Here is a 24,117-nt window from a genome sequence, read left to right as displayed (position 1 = left end):
GACTAAAGTATATAATAACTACTATACATAACGGAAAGCAAAGCACCTCCCCGTCGTCATGTGTGCTTGTTGGAATAAACAATTATCTTGAGGGTGTTTATGTAATTTCATGCGGCTGAGTTTGCCAAAGCAATGTGTATCAGTGATGAACACACTGGACTTATAATTTGGATTATTACCAAAATTGACAGTAAAACCATGTGGATTTCATTTAATTTCATGTGTACCCCTCGGGCTACTTTTTTGGCATGACACTGTGCAAGAAACCACATTAGCCAAATTGTTAGGATTTAACACGTGGAAGCTGTGGGACCACAGTTTTGTAACAACCAACTCCATTCTCTTTCTTATTTCTATCATTTCGTGTTCACAATATTTTATTTTGCATTTTATATATAAGTATGCTTGCAACTTGGCGTCCCCTTTCACATTATGTACCTTTAAATATTCATATAATTAATTATCATAATAACATCATAATTAAAGGAGTAAATTGAATAAGTAAAACTGAGTTAATCCAATGTAAGCGTGCATAACTCTTTAAAAATTGTTACGCCATATATATTAGTCTATTCCACTATAATTGCAAGTAATTTATAACAAAAAGGACATTGTATTTGGTAATAACAAAAATATTGTGGAGTCGAATGGCTAGTAGACAATATCTAATATTTCAAACACTTCAAAGTGCCTTTGGGCTAGCTTAACCTAACACAAGTTAGGTGAAAATTTAACATCTCACGAAAAAATATATTTAAAAAAATACAGTTGATATTAATTAAATGTAATATGATGGTAGAACAATATATTATATCATTTTACAGAGTGATATTAAAAATATATAAATTGAGCATTAACTTATAGTCAATGATTAGTTCATATATAAATTAGATTCTACAAAAGCATCTTACGGTAAACAAATGAATTTTGAATTCTAATATCAAAAACTCATAATATAATTTATTGTTTAAATATAAGTTATGTGTCGGACTTGAAATTGTTTATTTTATTAAATCAACACTAGATTCTAGGTTATTTGCTCTTTCGTTGTTTTTTGAAACAGAACAAGTCAGCAAATATACCACTTAACTAAAAATTATTTTAGAGTAACCAAAAAAGATTTGGTACACTTTAATTCGTTACCGGCAGAAAAAATAATTAAACCAAGATATTAATTTAGACACAAATTGGTTACATATTCATTGACCCGGGCATAACCTCGCTAATAGGATATATAATTGATTCATAGAAATGGCATCAACTAGTTTCAGGTTAAGGTGTCTGATTAATAAGTTGTCTTATACAATAATTCTTTCTCTATGACATTATCCCGCCTAACTTTGCCATTTAGAAGAAGTACAATTATATCAAATGATGTCAAATTTAGAGTTGTCTTGTTTGAAATTGTGTGTGGAAAGATTTTCATTACTTGTATCTTTCAAACTTAAAAAGGTAATATAGTTAGTTCTCGACAACATTAGAGCGAATGTGTAAGGTATTCCATTGACTTTTGGTTGTTTAATTTTGACATTATATCCAACAACAAATTTATTTATAGTAGTGGACAGTGGTTAACTTCAAAAACGTAACTAGCATGTTATTTACTTCTATTATGAAATATAGAAATATTTGCTTGCATAATATACATGTCATTAGTTGTCATTACCCCTCATCTAACATGGAGAAATAAGGAGGTGAAACGTTTTATCTAGTTTTACATAATATATTTTTCAGAAAACTTTAATATAAGCTTATTTGAAGTATTTTAATCGTTACATATAGAAGAACTAGCGAATGGGCAAGAAGATAGTAAAAGAAAAGTTCCTTTTTTGTTTTGTTTTTCATTGAATGTTCGATGTTCAGTTCCCACATGAATCTCGATTAATCATGGTCCATTAAACAAGTAACTAGGGGTGTCAATAAATATTTAAAAAGCGACTAAATCGATCAAAATATACTTTACCGAACTGGATTTTAGATTTTTTTTAATAAAATCGTAGGTTTTTATACAAATCTATAATCGTACCGATAATTAGGGTAGGTTTTTTATTTTATAAAAATAAACCGAAAAAATACCGAACCGTACCGAATAAATTTATAATATAAAAAATATATTTATATATTAAGTTTAAAAATAATAAAGCATTATATTTTTTCTTAGGCCTTAGAATTATGAAACAGTTACGAGCCAACAAGTAATTAAACTCAAAATCTTAATTCTCAAAAACTAAATTATTTTCAGCATATTCACTAGTAGGACACAAGGTATTGTAGCGATTATGAGTAGCAAACTACAATGTATTGAATATGTTTCTTTTCGTATGATTTAGATTTATCTTTTTGAATATATAATCTTCTATAGACTTTCTTCTTGAGTCCGAGCTTGGTTAGTATCTTTCGTATTTGCTTAATTTTTTTTACGTTGTTGTAAAATAGTTGGTGGATCTATACTGTAGCCATCTTTCATGTTTTCTCAATTCGTCACTTTTTAAACTGTAAAAATATCTAGAGAGTTTTGTCAAGTCCTATAAAAGTACGTATGTTATTGCATTCTACTTCTACTAGTGACTTTTACATGACATTTAAAAAAAATTATCGAAAATTAACCGAACCGTACCGATACCGAAGAGAAACCGACATGATTGGAACGGTTTCGAAAAGTCTAATTTTGATTATATATAATAGAATAACCGAAAAATTGATATGATACAAATTTTATAACATAATCGGCCGAACCGAACCATTGACACCCTACAAGGAACTACTTCCTGGCGAAAGTTTTTATTTTATTTTTAGCATTCAAGCCGAAATCTCTAATTAGGAGTGGAGAATTTCTATTTATTCTACTATACTCTTTGGTGGTGAAGATAGTAAAAGTCCCCTATTATTTTTAACGATGAACATGAAAAAATTTGTGTCGGAATGACAACAAAGAATGTGTTAGAGAAATACAAAAGATAAAACACCATTTGACTTTTCAAATATTAACTATTTTGCATAATACTTAAATACATGTAGCCGCGTTTGCACCTAAAAGTGATGATCATTAATACCCCCGTTAGACTTATGGCTCATTTTATGCCAACCCTAGGACTTTAGGCTTGGGAACAACACCCATGTACGAATATATTTAGCTAGCAGGGGAGGAGCTAGAGTATTAAGCATGAGTTGGGACGAATTTAGTAAAAAAGAATTTTGTATTTGTATTGTGAATTTATTAAATATTTACTGTATACGGATGAAACCGAGCATGTTGGACACCTTGATTCTCAATGGAGTAAACGGAGCAGAGACATGATCATAAGAAAGCAGAATCGGGGCAAGGAGCCCCTCGAATCGGAGTCCGGGCAAAACACCTGCCCTCGGTTGAATTGGGGCCACATCCCTGAGGTCCGATTCGAACTCCAAAACTTCGAAGAGCATTACCAGATAATCGAGCTCGACTAGCAAACAGCCGTGATATCCGCGTCCAGCCGGATGTCACGGCGTGAATCTCGGCACGTATCGGCAGAATATCTGTGATTAGCAAAACAGAAGATTTTTACCTTTTATGAAATTGTACTTAGGGTAAAGCTCGCCTACTATATAAAGAGGAGTCTGACTATTCGTTAGATACATTGTAACACGCATATCAAGGCAATATATTCTTATTTTCTCTGTTATTCAAAGTTCTTACTTTTGTTCATTAGTTCTACATTATTATGAGCCCGGGATCGAAGGCATGCATTATATTAAGTTGTTACTGAGTCGGGGATCACTCCCATTAATTGGTTTGACAATTTATTACATCATTTATTTGTTTAATCTAACGTTTTTTTATCATTTGTATTGAATTAATACGCATATCCTTAAAACCACATATAATTCAATTGTTATCCGTTTTTAAGGGTAACAGTTTGACGCCCACTGTGGGGCTAAGGATAATAGTGACAATTTGATACAAATTTCCATAACACACTCTATTTTACACTTGTTCTTTGAGTTTTTAATTTCAGGTCAAATTAAAATTGTCAAACTCCCAATCTGCCCATCTGAACGTTGATGCTGAGTCGGCCACCACGACGAGAACAACAACGTCATGCCCAGCAACGAGATGCCCCCTATTGACCCCAACGGAGCCCCAGTCGCGGATCCGATCGATGCTAACTCACACGTGGCTATTGAAGCAAACTTGCCTACTAACCCCGAAAACAGCATTCGCGGGGGAGCCTGGTCGATAGCCTGAACTACACACGACGGCGAAGGTGATGAGATAAACCTACGAGGTGATCTTCGAAGTGTTACAGGCTCAACAGGCAGCGATAGCCCAGTTGCAGAACCAAAGTTGTGCCCCCAGCAGAGTCGAGCCCGAACCATCCCGGGAAAACGCTCGCAGAAATGGACCGGCCACAGAAAGCCCGGGTGAAGCAGAACCCGAAACCAACCCCGAGATAATAAAGATGCTTGAGGAATTGACAAAACGGGTGGAACCGGGAGAGAAAAAATCGAAGGCAACGACAAAAAAGTGGAGACCTATAACTCCAGGGTCGATCAAATCCGAGGAGCATCACCGATAATAAAGGGCCAGGATTCCAAGAAATTTGTCCAAAAGTATTTCCCTCCAAGCACAGCTTCGAAGCTGATCCCAAAGAAGGTCCGTATGCCCCAAATTCTGAAGTACAATGGAACAACTGATCCAAATGATCAGTTGATCTCCTACACGTGCGCTATCAAGGGGAACAACTTGGAAGATGACGAAATCGAACATGTTCTGTTGAAAAAGTTCGGAGAGACCTTTTCAAAAGGAGTTATGATATGGTATCACAACTTACCCCCTAATTCTATTGACTCATTTGCTATGCTTGCAGATACCCTTTGAAAGCGCACGCCGGGGCCATTAAGGTCGAGACTGGGAAGTCAGACCTTTTCAAAGTAAAGTAAAGAGATAACGAGATGCTCAGGGAATTTGTGTCGAAGTTTTAAATAGAACGCATGGATCTGCCTCCGGTCGCATACGATTGGGCCGTTCAGACATTCACCCAAAGACTCAAACCCCAAAAGCTCATTGGCTCCACAGCAGTTCAAACAAAATTTGATAGAATACCCAGCGGTAACTTGGGCCGACGTCTATAACGGTACTGGTCAAAAATTAGGGTTAAAGACGATCAGCTCGGGGACCCCACGATCAGCTCGGGGCCCCTTCCGGGTCCGTTTATCCCGTCAGAACTAGTGACAGATCCAAAAGAGATATCGATCATGAACCAAGATCGAACAGAGATCTGTATTAACCATACAATGGATATCGAAGGGGTAATGGGTCTGGGCGCAACCCTGCAAGGAGTGAAAGAAGAAGCGATCGAGGTCATAATAACCGGGGACTCATGAGCAAAACCGATTTTGACAGACCCATCAGGTCTAGGGAGGCACCAAGGTTATCGGAGTACAACTTCAACGTCGATGTTGTTGCCATCGTATCAGCCATCGGACGTATCAAAGATACTAAGCGGCCTCGACCATTGTAATTCGATCCTATCCAAAGGGACCCTAACCTAATGTGTAAGTATCATGGTACTCACGGCCACAGAACCGAAGATTGTCGACAACTAAGAGAAGAAGTAGCCCAGTTATTCAATAACGGACACCTCCGAGAATTTCTGAGTGATCGAGTCAAAAATCACTTCAGGAATGAGATTCCAACAAGTAGATCGAGCAAGAGGAACCTCGACACATCATTAACATGATCATTGGTGGAGTTGATGTCCCCCAAGGGCCGATGTTAAAGCTCACAAAGGTGTCCTTTACTAGGGAAAAACAAACTCGAGTTATGTACCGGAGGGAACCAGCCATATTTTTCAACGACGGGGACACTGAAAGCATTGTGCAACCACATAATGATGCGCTGGTAATATCTTTACTCATAAATTAATCTCCAGTTAAGCGTGTGTTAATCGATTCAGGTAGCTCGACCAATATCATCAGATCGAGGGTCGTGGAACAGCTGGGTCTACAAGACCAAATAGTGCCTACAGTTTGAGTTTTAAACGGATTTAACATGGCATGCAAGACTACTAAAGGGAAGATAACCCTGTCGGCGAACACCGCCGGAACCGTTCATGAAACAAAGTTCTACGTGATCGAAGGAGATATGAGATACAATGCTCTATTCGGAAGGACATGGATTCACAACATGAGGGCAGTACCCTCGATACTACATCACGCGTTGAAATTCCCCACACCGGGAGGGATCAAGACTTTTTATGGTAGGGGTGCTTATCGGGCGGATCGAGCGATTAATTATGTTTAACGGTTCAACTTATCGGTTATCGGATTATAAATATAGTAATCCGCTAGTCATCCAATAAGACAATGGGCGGATTGGTATCAGATTAATGATTATCGGGCGGTTTATTAGCTAAACCAAATAGAAATTTTCTGAACAATCAATACCAAATGGGTAAAGAATAAAAATAAAAAGTCTACCTTGACTCTACTCTCTAGCGATAAAGTCTACGGTTTTGAGGAAAGGTTCTCCCTTGAATCCATCGAGAGATTGTGATACATTTTTTGTTCTTATATCATTCGATCCATCAAACACCTTTGTCTCTTTTATTAAATATGTATCTTAGGGCTTGCAGTCAATCAAAATCAATTTGAAATGAATGTTCTTGGTCGATTGGCTCTATAGAGTTCTCGCATCGCTTGGACTGTGGCAGAAAGAGGCTAAGATCTTGTTTTTAGGCCTTGATAATGCCAGCAAAACTACCACAGTAGGCTTTATCGCTAGAGAGTATAGTCAACAACCACAGTGCTTCAATAGTATTTTATATACATAGGGGTAAAAGTGTATGTATAAAAATTCTTAATGGGTTAACGGTTTACCCGATAAGAAAATTGAGTAATCCACCCCCAAACCGTTAAGTCATTAATTTTAAAATCTTAATTTATTCACCATTCATTACCCCGGTAATCCGATACTAATAAGTCAATAAACCATCGGTTCGGTTCGTTTTGAATAGCCCTAGCTTACGGAGAACAGCCGGCCATAAAATAAATGTTTGCGATCGATGAGGTGATATCGATATCCGCACTCTCGACACCAAAGGACCCGAGTTCGGTTACAAGAAAAGAAACCAAATAGCAATCAACGACATCGGTCCCGACCGAACCTGAGAAGCAGGAAACAGACGAGGATGATGATTACAGTGTCCCTAGGTCGTTCATAGCCCCTGACGATTCTGATGCCACTAAGTCAAAATTTGAGGAGTTGGAGAAAGTCATACTAGTAGAGCACTTGCCCAATCGGAAGGTATACCTGGGCACGGGGCTAACTCCCGAGCTCACGAAAAAACTCATTGAATTCCTTATAGCTAACATAGATTGTTTCTCTTGGTCCCATCTTGATATGACAGGGATCCTGCCAGAAATAACTACTCACAAGTTGAGCCTGGATCCGAAGTTCTACCCGGTTAAACAGAAGAGGAAGCCTCAGTCCGAAGTCAAGCATATATTTGTCAAAGACGAGGTATCTAAAGTTCTAAACTCCTTAAAATAGGTTATATTCGGGAAGTTAAGTACCCGGATTGGTTAGCAAACGTAGTAGTAGTGCCTAAAAAGAGAATAAACTAAGAATGTGTGTGGACTACAAAGACTTGAACAAGGAATGCCCTAAGAACTCTTTTCCTTTGCCTAACATCGATCGCATGATCGATGTGATGGCCGACCACGAGATACTCAACTTTCTCGATGCCTATTCCGGGTATAACCAGATCATAATGGACCCGGGCAACCAAGAAAAGACTTCCTTTATCACTAAATACGACACCTATTATTATAACGTAATGCCATTTGGACTAAAAATGTCGGTGCCACTTACCAATGCCTAGTAAATCGGATGTTCGAAGAGCAAATAGGAAAATCAATGGAGATTTACATTGACGACATATTAGTTAAGTCCCTGCGAGCAGAGGACCATTTGAAACATTTGCAGAAAACCTTCAACATACTAAAGAAATATAATATGAAGCTGAACCCGGTGAAATGCGCATTCAGGGTCGGATCCGGGAAGTTCCTCGGATTCATGGTGTCCAACCGGGGGATCGAGATCAATCTCGACAAGATCAAAGCTATAAAGGACATCACTGTGGTGAATAATTTCAAGGCTATTCAAAGGCTGACCGGGCGCATAGCCGTCCTGGGTCGGTTCATTTCAAGGTCCTCCGATAAGAGCCATCAATTCTTCTTGTTATTGAAGAAGAAGAATAACTTCTTGTGGACCCCGGAGTGCCAGCAAACTTTGGAAGAACTCAAACGTACCTTTCGAGTCCACCTTTGCTTCATACTCTGAAGACGGACGAGCAGTTGTACATGTACTTAGCAGTATCCGAGATAGCGGTAAGTGGAGTCTTAGTCCGGGAAGTTAGCAGGACTTTAGGCGAGGCCGAAATGAGGTATCCTTACCTGGAGAAAGTGGCGCTCTCTTTGCTAAGCATCCAGGAAGTTAAGGCCATATTTTCAATGTCATTCCATATGTGTCGTAACTACTTAACCATTGAGGAACACAATGCACAAACCCAAGCTCTCGGGATGATTGGCCAAATGGGCCGTTGAAATTAGCGGGTACAATACCAAATATTGACCCCGGACTACCATCAAATCTCAAATTTTGGCAGAGTTCGTGGCCGACTTCATGTCGGTCTTAATACTCAAAGTCGAAAAGGAATTATTGCTAACCTCGGGGACCTCCTCAGGGATCTGGACCCTCTTTATGGATAGTGCCTCGAACGCAAAGGGGTACGGACTCGGCATCGTGTTGAAGCCACCCACTGGTAACATAGTTAGGCAATCTATTAGAACTGTGAAATTGACTAACAATGAGGCCGAGTATGAGGCCATGATTGCAGGTTTTGAATTGGCTAAGAGCCTGGGGCCGAAGTGATCGAATCTAAATGTGATTCCCTCCTTGTGGTAAATCAAGTCAATGGTACATTCGAAGTGAAAGAGGAATGAATGCGAAAATACTTGGATAAACTACAGGTAACGCTACATCGATTCAAGGAATGGACTGTACAACATGTGCCCCAAGATCATAATAGCAAAGCCGATGCTCTGGCTAACTTGGGGTCATCGGTTGATGACGATGAATTCAGCTCGGGAATGGTCATACAACACATGAAATCGGTAGTGGAAGAAGGATATGCCGAGATAAACTCGACAAGTTTAACTTGGGAATGGAGAAACAAGTATATAGATTACCTGAAGATCAGGATACTGCCTTCAGATCCCAAAGAATCGAGAACTATGCATACGAAGACGGCCAGATTTAAACTGTCCGAAGATAACACTCTGTCCAGGAGAATATTCGATGGCCCACTCGCCATATGCTTGGGCCGGGAGACACCGAATATGTTTTGAGGAAAGTTCACGAAGGCACCTACGAAAACCATTCGGGGGGCAGAATCGTTGGTTCGTAAGATAATCAGAGACGGATATTACTGGATCTACCTGAAGAAAGATGCGAAGGAGTTTGTGCGAAAATGCCATGGCTGTCAGAGGCACGCACCAATGATCTATTAGCCTGGGGAGTTACTACACTCGGTCCTATCGCCCTGGCCTTTCATGAAGTGGGGAATGTACATCGTCGGTCCCCTACCATGGGCAACCGGTAAGGCTCAATTTATATTATTTATGACTGACTACTTCTCTAAGTGGGTTGAAGCTCAAGCGTTCGAGAAGGTCTGGGAAAAAGAAGTCATCGACTTCATTTGGGACTACATCATATGCCGGTTTGGTATACCGATCGAGATAGTATGCAATACGGGAAACAGTTCATCGACAGCAAAGTAAGCAAATTTTTCGAGGACCATAGGATCAAGAAGATCTTGTCAACACCCTATCACCTTAGTGGGAACGGGCAGTCGGAGTCAACAAACAAAACAATCCTTAAAAACCTTAAGAAAAGGTGGGCCGATGCCCGAAGTCTTATGGGCATATCGCACAACCTCAAAATCCAGTACCGGGGTCACCCCGTTTTCGTTGGTCTACGACGCCGAAGCACTAATACTGGTCGAGGTGGGAGAACCGAGCCTCAGATTCCTGTATGCAACCGAAGAACCTAACAACGAGGCCATGAGCACGAGCTTAGAACTACTGGATGAGAGACGCAAGGTCACTCTAGTCCGGCTAGCCGCCCAAAAGCAGTGGATAGAAAGATATTACAACCGAAGATCCAACCTCCGACATTTTAATGTCGGGGATTTGGTATTAAGAAGAGTAACACAGAACACCCAGAACACGAACGAAGGTAAGCTAGGACCGAACTGGGAAGGTTCATATCGTGACATCGGGATTATCGGTAAAGGTTCTTACAAACTTGAAACAGGAAATGTCACACAACTACCAAATAACTAGAACGTGACCCACTTAAAACGATACTACTGCTAAGGTACGCCATTATTTATTTTCTTTTATTTTTGCTAACATTTGCAGGCAACAATTGAAGGAGAATGTAGCTGATTAGGCCTGAAAGCACGCGTTGCACTCTTTTTCCCTTGAACTATTTTTTTTCCCAAATGGGTTTTCCGGTAAGATTTTTAACAAGGCAACAATAAATCGTGCTAACTTAGAGTCGAAGACTGATTTTAAATCGGAGTCAACGGTCGTATCAACAGTATGCGAGTCCACTCAAAGATCGACCTCGAATACTGGGGGCTATCACCCTCAAGTCATGATTTTTAGCAAGGAAGGAAACTCTGTGCTCGAACAGTCTGGGCTCGGTGGATAGGATTTGTTGTAAGGGCCAAACGGTCAAATAAACCGTGTCCAAGTAGGTCACACCATCCACAATATGAGCTTTTATACAATTTTGTACGTTACGCACAGAAAGGAAAGAAAGTTTCCACTTTGCTAACAAACATTTTTTTTTGCTTCTTAAAAGTATCGAGCATAAGGGATATTCATACCCGAGAACTATCGAGCCCAAGGGCCATACCTATCCGGGCCCAAAGGGCTAACCCCACTCGAGGACTGCCGTCCTGGATAAGTTCAGACAGCTCGGGTTATCAAAACCCGGAGGCACAAAACGTTTTAGGCAGTGCCCAAACCTAAAAGGCTATGACCACCCTAAAAACGGTTCGGAGATGTCCGAAGCCCGTAATCAAAACATAAAGCCTTCAACAAAATTTCAAACCTATTCAAAGGTTACCCTCGGCAAAATTATAGTCTAAAAAACATTTAAACAAACATAATGGGGAAAGCTTCCGGTCACTCCGAGCCCCTATGTGTTTCAAACAAAACTTGCATCGAGAACAAATCTTGTTTAGACCTCCGAAAAGAAACTTATTACTATGTTTTATTCCATGCTAAGGCATTTGAAATCTTTGCAATTGTAGAAAGGATGCTAAAGGTAATATACTTGAAAATTGCCAAAAGGGAAAAAACTTTATACATTCCAGAATGTCTTTACAAAGGCCAATGAAAATGGCCTCAACAAAATAAATATACAAGGTGCAAAAACAAAGACAAAAATTCCTAAGGCACCTATGCCCGATCTTCACCAGAACCCACCTCGTTACAAGAGTCGTCGAGGCCTTCTTCATCTTTGGGTTCGTCGGAGCCCTCAGAGCCTTCTTCATTCTCGAGTTCAGCCAGCTTCTTGGCCTCGACCTCGAGCCTCTTCACCTCTTCGATCTTAGTAGATAGGTTGAAGCCTCAGGCATGTATCTCTTCGAGGGTCTCCCTTCGAGACAACCGCTTTATGTACTCAACAATGGTTTTCAGAAGGGCCTCGGATGCCTCGACATTGACCCTATACTGGGCCACCATCTCTTCAGCATCAGCGGAGGTTGTGCGCATATGAGCCTTTACAGCTTCACATTCACTGTCGAGGGAATCCCGCTATGCCAGGACCGAGTTCAGTTGAGCTCGGAGTTCCTCGTTCATCTGGGCTCGCTTATTGGCCTTCTCTTTTGCCACTCGGAGTTGAACTTCTACGATGTCAGCTGTGCCTAGGCGGTCTCCTTCTCCAAAGCGCCGGTCCATTTTGCCCTTCCAAACATCGGCCATGGCTTAGACCTCGTTCATTTCAGCTCGGAGTTAGTTGATCCGGTCAATCTTCTACTGAACCTACGAGGTTTTGTCGTTAGTAGCCATTGCTAAGTCTTCATTTCTAACTTCGAAAACCTTTACCTTTTTGACCAAGTCGGCATGCTCCTTCTAAGTTGTATCCAGCACGGCCTAGAGATTCTTGACGACCCTTTCGTGTTGCTCACTGAGAAGCTTATACATATCTCTTTTCTCGGCAAGCTCCTTGATCTCAGCCTCGAGCTGGTTAACCTTGGTCCGATACCGAAGAAAGCTTTCGTGATGGAATACTGAGGCCTGCGAAAGGGTAAAAGAAAGAAGACATGAGAAATATCATGGACTAAGTCAAAGGTCGAAAGATCGTAATAATACCTTACCCGATTTAGTACCTGTTGTGCCTCGTTGAACAGGAACGGTACTTCCACCTCGTTCATTTTCACCTGGTCTTCTTCGATCACCAGGCATCGAAGATGGCTCGCTACTCCTATGGGAAAAGACAGAACCGGGCATCCTCCGGGATAGTGATGACTATCGACCTCTTGCGGCCGAGATCTACACTCGGGGCAGGGAATTGATTGACTAACTTCAGGCTCGAATTCAGCTCGCCGACTTTTGAAGATGACTCCTTTCTCGACACTTCCAGGTCGCATAGCCAAGAAAAATCCTCCAAAATGGACGAGTCCACACCGTCAAAAAAGGAATGAAGGGGATCATCCGCTCCATGAGTCCTTTCGTTAGACCTCTCCTTTCCCGCTCGGGCCTCCTCGAGCATAGACTCGGTATGAGAAGGCGACCCTGAAATATCTATTACACTGAGTGCCTCATTCGGGGCGTGGCCGGTATCCCGGGAAGTCTCGGCCCCAATCTCCTCATCGACCCCCCGGGCCTGGGGGGGTCAGCCTCATGGATCTCCTCTTCAACGGTTGCTTGCTCCTCGAGGGATGTTGGCCCGTGGGTCATGAAAAAATCATCTTCTTTGGGCTCATTCCTGAGCCGATAAAGTGAATCCGAGTCGGGTGCTCGAGAGCTAGAACTTTCCTTTGGCTTACGAGCTAACTTTTCTTTGGCTTCTTCTTCTCTGAGCTCGGGGAGCCCGGAGCCTTCCTTTTCTTCTGCTGCAGCCCCGGGCTGCCCCAAAGCGGAGGGGACAATGGACGGATCCTCGTTCCCTACTAAAGGCCTAAGCTCAATGGTCTTCGGCAAACCTATAAAAGGAAAAGTAAAGAAAAGAGGGTAAATATGATGTGAATGGGAGAGCCAGATGTTACCTATTCGAGGAAGGGTCTTACCGTGAGAACGAGCCTCCCAACGGCCCCTCGAGAGTTTGCACCATGAGCGCTCAGAATAAGGCATCTGTGAACAAATGCCCTCAATCCACTCTTTGAGCCGAGGGATAGCACTTGGAACTCGAGCGACGGCTGCGCCACCACAAATACCAGTAAGAAAAGATGAGATGAAGGTAAAATGGCGTTCAAAGGGAAATCATACTTATGAGATGCGTTCCAGTTCTCGGGGAATGACATGAGTTTGGAGGGAACTAAGTCTTCGGTCTTCACCCGCACAAAACGCCATTGCCATCCCCGATCCCGGTCCTCATCGATGCTCGAGAATGGGGCTTTGTTGGCCCGGCGTGTGAGCTTTATTAGTCCCCCTAGAAAGATTTGGGGACTGTATAGGTGGAGTAAGTGATCAATGGTGAACCGACAGGATGCGATCTTATTCATGAAAAATGAAAGAGGATCACGATCCTCCACAGCGATGGATGGATTTGACTGAGGCATACTTCGTACCTCTTGCAGAAATCCAAGATAACCCAGTCCACCGGGCCCAAGGTGAAGGGATAAATGTAAACACTTAGATACTCCCCCACGTGGGTAGTGATGGCATCCGCAGGCCCGAGGACTACAACCTTCTCACCCGCCCAGTTGCAGTCCTCTCGGACCACGGGGAGGATGTCTTTGGTAATGGAGCATGTATATCTTGATACTCCCTCACACCGGCCGTGCACCGGTGAGGGCTTCTTAACCTTAAAGTCATCGGCAACCCAACAACTCTCCGGGAATGAATATTTTCAAGGGAGGCTCGGCAGCCGGTTCATCGGTAGCCGCGCCAGGAGCAAACCTCTCAAAGACGACCACATCGGGAGTGATCTCCTCGATTTCAGTGGTCGGTTGCGAAGAAGAAGAAGCGACTTGTTGGGGGATAGATTTGGAAGTTTTAACCTTGGAAGTTTTATCCATTGTTATCTGAAAAAAGCTTGAAAAATATGAAGAAAGGTTGAAAGATGAAAAGTCAGGTGCGTTAATTTGGGTAAAAATTAGGTAAAAACTTTCAACTTACCGAGAAGTCTTGAAACACGGAGATAAAAATATTAGAGTGTGAAGAAGGGTAGTGATATCCTGAAAACTCGAAGGTAGAAGCTTGGACAAAAGGTAAAAAATGAAAAAAAGGAGGAAAGTATTTATAGAGGTTTCGCGCCGTTTCACATTCAGGGATGACCCGCCGATAGATGACGCGTGTTTGAAATCATGACAACACGAATGATGGGAAGTTTCAGATTCTTTGTCGTTTCTGTCACGACGTATTAAAAAAGGGATCGAAGTGCATATGTCGTTTCAGTAAACTTACTCTCCGAGAAATGAGGGGAATATCTGTATACGGGTGAAACCTAGCTCGTTGGATACCTCGGTTCTCGATGGAGTAAAACGGAGTAGAGACACGATCGTAAGAAACCGAAATCGGGGCAAGGAGCCCTCAAGTTGGAGTCCGGTCAAAACACATGCCCTAGGAAGAATCGGGGCCACATCCCCCAGGTCCGATTCGAACCCCAAAACTTCGGAGAACATTACCAGATAATCGAGCATGACTAGAAAATGGCCGTGATATCCGCGCCCAGCCGGATGTCATGACGTGAATCTCGGCACGTATCGGCAGAAAATTTATGATTAGCAAAACGGAAGACTTTTTCCTTTTATGAAATTGTACTTTGGGTAAAACTCCCATACTATATAAAGAGGAGTCTCACTGTTAATTAGACATATTGTAACACGCATTTCAAGGCAATATATTCTGATTTTCTGTGTTATTCAAAGTTCTTACTTTTGTTCATCAGTTCTTCATTGTTATGATTCCGGGCTCGAAGGCAAACATTATATTAAGCTGTTACTGAGTCCGGTATCACTCCCCTTAATTGGTTTGACAATTAATTACATTCTTTATCTGTTTAATCTAACGCTTTTTATCATTTGTATTGAATTAATCCGCATATCCTTAAAACCACATATAAATTCTATTATTATCCGTTTCTAAGGGAAAATACTTATAAATATTTAATTGCAAAATGCAGGTTCAGTGATATACTTAAAACCTATAAACTTTAAATTTTAACTCAACCAATGAATAATTAATCACTTAGTTTGATTATATATAATATAAGTGCCATCCACTATTCACGAGCTATATTATGTAACTTCATTGTTTTAAAACCATCGGGTAACCAAAATTTATCTGATTAATTTGGACAAGCGTCACATATGCCTGCTAAAGGGGATAAAAGGCTCTTTTAACGGTAAATTCATCATTTTTAGGGTTAGAATTCGAGATCTCTAATTAAATATGAAGAAATTATAATCATCCCGGCCCGACCATCACATTTAAGAAGGCTTTCCTAAAACATGGAAATTGCGTACCAAGCTGTTCTCGCATCCCCTACCTATGTATGTCTCTAACTTTAATATTTTGTGTTAATATGTAAAAATACTTCTAAAAATTAAAACAGAAGTTATGTTTTAAAAACAACTAATTTTCTTTCATTGCGTCTAGTCTGTTATAGGTTTTCATATTTTCCCCAATCGATTGTATAAAGTTTTTCTGAATTTGGATGTATTTTTGTCACATCATAGCAAAACAAGACTATAAACCTATTTGGGCTAATTCTATTTCTTCTCCTCATCTCAACCTACTACTCTTAAAGTCTGAACTTTCCTTTCGACAAATAAATAATTTCAGGCCCATCAACGGTTTTGGGCTTTTCTTTTGTAAATTCTAAGCATATTGACCCAGCAGTTCCAGGCCAACTCTCACTCTCTAGAGCTACGACTCCAGCCTCAAGGGGCATTTGCAGAAACAGCCTTTGTTTAATTCCTCTGTTTAAATTTTAACCATTAACTAAGTCGGCTGAGTTTGTTTGTAAAAGAGAAAGTTCATCTTACTAATTTTAAGTTGAAATTTATCCCACTTTTGAGGAGTGTCCTCTGAAAACGCCATATGATGCAAATAATGGATTATATATGGTTTAGAGCATCTTCATTCTCCGATCTCCAGGTATCAGAAAGGAAAAGTTCCTACGCATATCTGATGTTTATGCCAAAGAACATAGTGTAAAACATAAAATTGACCGGTCGACTGAAACTAATTGTATTACTAGCCAAAAAAAGTATATAAATTTTGTACATTATATGTATATAATGCGCGCGCGCACACATATATATACATTTTTTCGCCTATTATTTTTGAAATCGGCTAAAAATATATATTTCTCAAGAGTTTTATGATGCATCTTGAAGAGTCACTTGATGTTAATTAGCTGTCTTCTCATGCTTAAATTGTTTTGTGCTTATTCTAATTCTTGTGCAACGATGAAATGAAGCTTCGCACCCCAACATTGTGTAATCTTTTGCTATTTGGCTTATACAAAGTCGTGTAATGCTCCACGTAAAAGAAATAGAATCATTTTGACACAAAGTTCAAATGGAAATCTCTATATCTAGTTAAGCAAATTACTATTGAAATTGTGTGTTATTTATCTCTATATCTAGTTAAGCAAGTAACCAATGAAATTATGCGTTATTTACCAATCCACTTTCCCTTTAGATCAGCCCGAAAAGAAGGATACAACACGAAGACTTCCTAACGAGTCACTCGTCTTAGTACTATTTTCGGCTAAACACGTTTAATTTCGGAGTTTTGAAATTTGATGCGTTAGTGCTGATATCATCGCATATCTTTTAGAAACTGTACGAATAGATTGAAATCACAAGCCTTTTAGTAACGGGATTTAAGTTCATTAATAATCAGCTGGTAACCCAATTAATTGTTTGTTTAGTGTATCTGAACGGAATCTATCCTAAAATAATCTCTTGAAACATTGATTAAATTCTAAGTGTGTCGGTTGTGTATAACCAATGATTCTAAATAAGTTCAAATATGCACCCGTGAATTGGTTAATTCTCTTGTCGTTCACCTATTACATGCTTTCAACTTCCGTGGCCACAAGTTACTACAAGACAATATAGAGTCACGAGACCTCTTTTTTTTGCTTTGCTTCTTTGCTGCAACACGTCCAAAACCACATTCACAAATTTATTAATCTATGGCTTCATTTTCTTGTTTTCCTTTTCTAAATTTCTGCCACCACATCTTCAATCACGACAGAGTAGTCGAATTCAATAACTTTTGCTTATAAAGGAGAAGGAAAGCGGAAATACCAATAAGTATCTATTATTAAATTTACCCGACCTTTAACTTATTATATTAATTATTGCTATAGCTAGCGTTATAATGATATATTGCTAGTGAATTTATGGAATAAACTGTAAAGATAGATAAAAACAAATGAATCAAGAGACAGTGGCTCGATTTTTTCCTAAGCAACTTATGTTTCAACCATTTTTTAAGTTTATAAGCGGACTTCGTTCCTATATCTCTTCCATTAAGGTAGACAAGTTGGAAATTATTGATTGACTCTATCTATAAAAAAATGAATTTGTTTATAATGATCAAATTATATCTGGTCTTGTTTCCACTATCCTGCTTTAAGCTATCATGACAATGCACAGTAAACAATCTCTATTGTTTATGTTTACCTTATGTTTACCTTTTTTCACCATTTGATTCTCAATTTGTTGTACCTAGACGTCGGTGTCAAGAAGCTTCTATAATGTTTAATTTGTATGGCCTTAGTGTTGAGAATATTATATTTTTGTATTAGTATTTTTTTTTATATATATATATAATAATAAAATCGTGAATCCAATAACTAAGATAAGTTATGAATTTTCTGAATTCAAAAATTTCAAATATTGACTCTACCTCCGTCTCTAAGTCTACTATTGAGCCCAACCCCCTCTGCGCCACCCAAATAAACACTTCTAAATTTCCTACGTATTTCTTTCTACTCCACTCCCCCACCACGCTGCTGCGCACCATATCCTTCTTGCATTCAGAAACCATGCAACTCTTTAATTTTTTCTTTAATCTCAGTTTTGAATCTCTATTTCTTGTACTATCAAAATCTATTTAACTATTTGTAGATGTTGTCTTTTTAAGTATATGTGTTTACCCGTAAAACGGTACAGTTGAATTTATAGCGTAATTTATAGACAAACGAATCGATTTAATCCCAATATGATATAAATTAAATAAAATGCAAGACTTAGCGTTGAAATCGAGATAAAATAGTAGACAACTTGGTTCCGGGAGCAAGGCTTCCGAAGGCAGCAATAAGAATGTCGTTAGATAGAAAATAAAGTATTATTTAGCTTGGAATAATGTGTAGCATAAGTTTGTCAGAATTTTCGTATCTTACAATGGTTGTTGAAGTCACTATTTATAGCTATACCTAGAGAACATGGTCCTAGGATCAAGCCCCTCTTAAATGACAATAATGGGGGCCATTGATGAATGTTTAACGACAGATCATGAATACCAAAATTCTATGTAACAGATGTGCATTTAATATTGAGGAATATCTTCATTGAACGTCATCTAGTGACAAGTATTTGTTTGCTCTCGTTGATAATATTTCCTTCGGAGTTTAACCGATGCCAACCGAAGGGTCCAAAGGACACGTAGCCGGGGGCGAGTCAAAAATAGAATTGTTCCATTTTCCTTCTTGTTCATCAATCGGAAATCAAGAAGATGTTGTCCTCGGTGTTGATTTCCCCTCGATTAATCTTTCGTTAGGTTGATTTTTTTTAACTCGAGAGTGGGCAGGAAACAAAAGAGAAAGAGGAAAACGTGGCAAAAATATAGTGGTAGAAGTGCGACCCACTAGTCCAAATGTCAAACAACCAAGATCTATGACTTGGCATGTCTTCACAATTGTTGTAAAAATTTCTCAATCTCAAAACACCAATTTTAGTTTTGTTCTCCCGTGAAAGAGAGTATTCTTGTAGACAACGACTGATTGATCAACCTAAACTTGCCACGTGTTTACATCTTTTAACTTTTTAGTAACCCCTTTTTCACTATAAATTTGCAGCCTCAACTTCAGATGATTCTTGTGTCTTACCACATGAAAAAGCACACACACAAAAATAACACTATAGTACTATAAAGTTTATTTTTTGTTCCTTTAATATTTTCTCAATTCCCACCTTCAATGGAGATACTTCGCTTGTTATGGGTTACTATTATGTTGTTATTCTTTAGTCATTTAATCAATGTAGAAGGAAGACATCATCTTTCCAAGAAACCAAAGAGCAAAAATATTAGTTATGTTCCTAGTCCTGTTGATGTTCATGTTGATGAACAACCACCAGCTTCTTCTCCTGCTAGTAATGTTGTTCCGTCGGACCCGAGTTACGGAGGTCCTGCTGGCTCGACTAATTCAGATTCTGGTTGCGTTTTTGACGTGACAGAGTATGGAGCCATAGGAGATGGCTCAACGGATGACACTGATGCATTCAGAGCTGCTTGGAAAGAAGCATGTCAAGTTGAATCAGCTGTGGTTTTGGCTCCTGCTGACCATGTTTTTATGATCACTTCTACCATTTTCTCTGGCCCTTGCAAACCTGGACTTGAATTTCAAGTAAGAACATACATGTCTTCTTTTTCTTTTTCCATCTTATTAAATAGTATTTTAAATTTATTTCTCTACTCTTCCTCTGATATGTGATGGGAGACTTAAAACAGCCAGGAATTTTTGCACTATTTGTGCAGTACGGTTTTTGAATGAAGAAAATTCAATTGAATCACTTTATTTCCTGTGGCAGAGGCAGAAGCCATAGTTTGATACAATATGAGATTTTAAGTTATAGTAATTTATACTTTCTCATCTATTTTTTGTAAGTAGATATTTTGTTCAATATTGTTTTTAATTTTTTTAGGGTCATAGCTAAACGGCATTTTCTTTCCAGCAAAAAAAGAATCTAATATTTGTTTCTTTAACTGACATATATATTAAAATGTCTATTGATTATAATATTCCTTTTTGAATGTATATATTTCCTAGTATTCAATTATTCCTAAAATTTTTATATTTAGACATTAAAAATTAGCATCTTTCAATTTCCCTCGAAAAGTTTGGAATTTAAAGTCAAATGCAAAACTAAATTTGAGAAAATAAAGGCGTATACAATAAGTAATTTTGTTCTTTGCATGTTATAAATAGGTAAATGGGATCTTAATGCCACCAGATGGACCAGATTGTTGGCCAAAAAAAGATAGTAACAAACAATGGCTTGTGTTTTACCGACTTGATAATATGACTTTCACCAGCACTGGTACTATTGAAGGTAATGGTGAAAAATGGTGGGAATTACCTTGCAAACCTCACAGGGTAAGTCTTTTTTCCTCTTTTTTTTTTTTTGGTTTGTTTTTAGTTTAAAAAAAAAGAAAGAAGAGAAAAGTTCAAAAGGGTCCGTGATAATATTAGTGTCTTTCTCTCTGTCTCATTGTCTCTCTTTCCTATCAGATTATTTCAATATATGTCATTTTTCATCTGTTTAAAAATAGGATTTAAATTGTATGTAATTTGAATTGTTATTACAAGTTACTCATTATTTATCAAAGATTAACAATCAACGTTACTTAATATACTTACATGTAATTATCTTTTAACTGATCTGATTGTATAAATATTTTTTTTATAATCAGTGCATATAACTTAAATGATATTTTAGGATATTAATAAGCATAGAGTTAGATGATTCTCGTGAATGTTAGTTTGTATGGTAATCAATACAATTCCATTTGTCATATTTCAGGGACCTAATGGCTCAACTTTACCTGGACCATGTGATAGCCCTGCTGTAAGTTAGCTTCACTGTCTCTCTCTTCTCAAAAGATACTTCTTTGATTTGGTTTGTAATATTAACACCGATATAAAATTTAAAATTACATGTATCGCATGTTTAGTTATTGATATTAATTAAAATTGGTATAAGATTTATACTAAAATCTTATTATTACATCTATTCCCACTTGTTCTGAATCAAACGACCCCTTTAAGTGTTTTTTTTCTTTTCTAATTTTCATCGCATATTAGTCGAGCATTTTCTTTGTCCATACTAGTAGTATTAGTGTTAGCCTTGTGTTTTCTTATTCGTAGATTTCTATTACTACTTGTTATTTCTGTCGCTTCGATGTTCTTATTGCATTGCTGGTGTTACTGCTTGTTGCTACTGCTTTTTTCAATCTTTCTTTGAGCCGATGGTCTATTGAAAACAACATTTATACTTTTCCAAGATAGGGTTAAGGTTCGCGTACACACTACTCTCTCTAAACTTTGTGGGAGTTTACTGAGATTATTACTGTTGTTATTGTTGTAATTTTCATCATGTAACTTTTGTTTGTATGAATATTTTTGGCAGATGATAAGGTTTTTCATGAGCTCCAATTTGGTGGTGAGAGGTTTAAGAATACAAAACAGTCCAATGTTCCACATGAAATTTGATGGGTGTGAAGGAGTATTAATTGACCAATTGTCAATTTCTTCCCCTAAACTTAGCCCAAACACTGATGGAATTCACATTGAGAACACCAAATCTGTTGGAATCTACAACTCCGTTATAGCCAATGGTACACAATTAACCATAACTCTCTCTCTATTAGCTTTTTCTTTGTATAAACTTACTCGCTCTAGATGTTCATGTCAAATTAATAATAAAATGACATATCTTCTGCATATAAATATCATGTTATTAGTGTTTGGTATAAACGTCGGTTCGGTTTATCTTACACCGTCAAGTTTCAGAGGCGAAGCTAACCTATAAGGTGTGGGTTCAGCCGGACCTAATCACTTTTGATTAAATATTATATTTGTATTAAAAATTTATTAAATATATATATTATTCAATTACAAATTCAATAACTAGAACGAATTATGATATAACATTTCACTTTAAAAAACTCATAAATTTTAAATTTTAATTTCGGGTCGTTCGGTGATGCCATTTATTAATGTTTTCTAAAATGAAATCTGGTTTTATCAGGCGACGATTGTATATCAATTGGACCTGGTAGTTCAAACGTTGATATTGAAGCCGTCACATGTGGGCCCAGTCACGGGATCAGGTACTTTTTCTGTTTCTATTTTTTCGTGGAAACTTGACCTACTGTCCTTACCCTCAATTTATGAATTAAATAACAGAAAGCCGAATCTTATTTTTCTAATAAGGACAAGATTTGTCTTTTCATCTTCTTAGTTAATTAGCTAAATGGGATGGATCACAAGACTAGAATATATCAAACCTCTCTTTTTCTCCACCAAGCTATTTGGATTTGTTAGTCTCTAAAAAATAGTTATGCATATTTACCTCTAATTTTAGAAAAAAATGATTTTTAAAGAATAAGATTTGCAAAATACATGCTCCTTCCATTTTCATTCGTCATGGAGTATTTATATTTTAATATATAAGAAAGTTTTGCACAAATAGCCGGTCGAATTCATAATTTACTTGTTCTAACCCCTATACATAGATTATACTTAAATAGTTACCTATACTAGCGCTTAAACTTAAAACAGTCCGTAGATGTATAGTAAATATATAATTCATATATAATATGTGTATAATTATATATAATCATTGTATAATCTATGTATGATGGCTAGAAAAAGTAAACAGTAACTTCGACCGACTATCTTATATTTTTGAATAATTTTCAAAAAGTGGAATACTTCCATTTTCATTTGCTCCGGCCACAATCAGTAGCAAAATCAAAATTTTGTTAAGGGTATTTAAGATTTGATATACATAAGTTTAAAAAGTAATATGAAACCTATAAACAATGGAGTAAATAATTTTCCGAAAAATGGTGGTCAATAATCGCGTATTTTTTTGTGCAGCATTGGGAGCCTAGGGGTGCACCATAGCCAGGCATGTGTCTCAAACATAACAGTCCGGAACACCATAATACGAGAGTCAGACAACGGAGTAAGAATAAAAACATGGCAAGGAGGGTCAGGATCAGTAACAGGATTATCATTCGACACAATTCAAATGGAAAATGTGCGCAACTGCATAATCATAGACCAATATTACTGCATGACAAAAGGCTGTCAAAACGAAACATCTGCAGTTTGTGTTAAAGACATCTCGTACAGGAACATTAAAGGAACTTATGATGTTAGAAGTGCTCCTATTCATTTTGCCTGCAGTGATACCATTGCCTGTACTAATATTACAATGTCTGAAGTTGAACTACTTCCACATGAAGGCGAGCTTGTCGATGATCCTTTCTGTTGGAACGCTTATGGAATTCAACAGACGTTAACGATACCTCCAATTGATTGTTTACAAGATGGAATGCCTCAGTCAATTGGTGAGGATGCATATACTTGCAGCTGATGATCGATCACTTTACTAGTAGTACTATTTTTGTTTAGTTATATATAGCTCTATTTTATAAGCTATTTTTTGTAGGTCATTTTGCTATATATAAATAGTTTGCTAGTCTCCATCCCAGTTGGGGTTAGTGTCCCTGTGTGATGATGATAATACTATTTGTAGCAGATATATATGGTCTATTTTACTGGCCTATTTTCTGTACTAGAGAGTGAAATGAAATGTCGTCTACTAATAAAATGAGTTACTCTTTATACATCATTTCCATTGCAATTTCCAAATATTAGCAACTAAAAACTGCGCAGCAGAGTGGATGGATTTTTTCATATTTTCTCCAAATGCTACATTTTTATAAATGCCTGCGAATTTAACTACCATATGATGATATTAACTGTTGTGGTAAAAAAGGAAACTAAGGTTTATGTGTGGATTTAACATCCTCAACAACCATATAAATTTTAAACTAAAGCAACGGACAACCATATAAAAGGAA

The 24,117-nt window shown here is 38.2% G+C and overlaps 1 protein-coding gene across 1 annotated transcript; it reads left to right on the top strand.

Annotated features, from left to right (window-relative positions):
• The first annotated feature begins 19,324 nt into the window (after window positions 1–19,324).
• LOC107802133 (polygalacturonase At1g48100-like) lies at window positions 19,325–23,885 on the top strand. The gene is made up of 6 exons (XM_016625581.2): window positions 19,325–19,867; window positions 20,450–20,617; window positions 21,045–21,089; window positions 21,651–21,858; window positions 22,272–22,353; window positions 23,126–23,885. Exons 1-6 carry the CDS (start codon window positions 19,439–19,441, stop codon window positions 23,625–23,627), a joined length of 1,434 nt encoding a protein of 477 aa, XP_016481067.2. The 5' UTR covers window positions 19,325–19,438; the 3' UTR covers window positions 23,628–23,885.
• Window positions 23,886–24,117: the final 232 nt, after the last annotated feature.

This window comes from Nicotiana tabacum, chromosome 12, assembly GCF_000715075.1.
Source record: "Nicotiana tabacum cultivar K326 chromosome 12, ASM71507v2, whole genome shotgun sequence".
Taxonomy (NCBI): Eukaryota; Viridiplantae; Streptophyta; class Magnoliopsida; order Solanales; family Solanaceae; genus Nicotiana; species Nicotiana tabacum.
The sequence above is the reverse complement of the archived record's forward strand: the minus strand, read 5'-3'. Positions and strand labels throughout refer to the sequence as shown.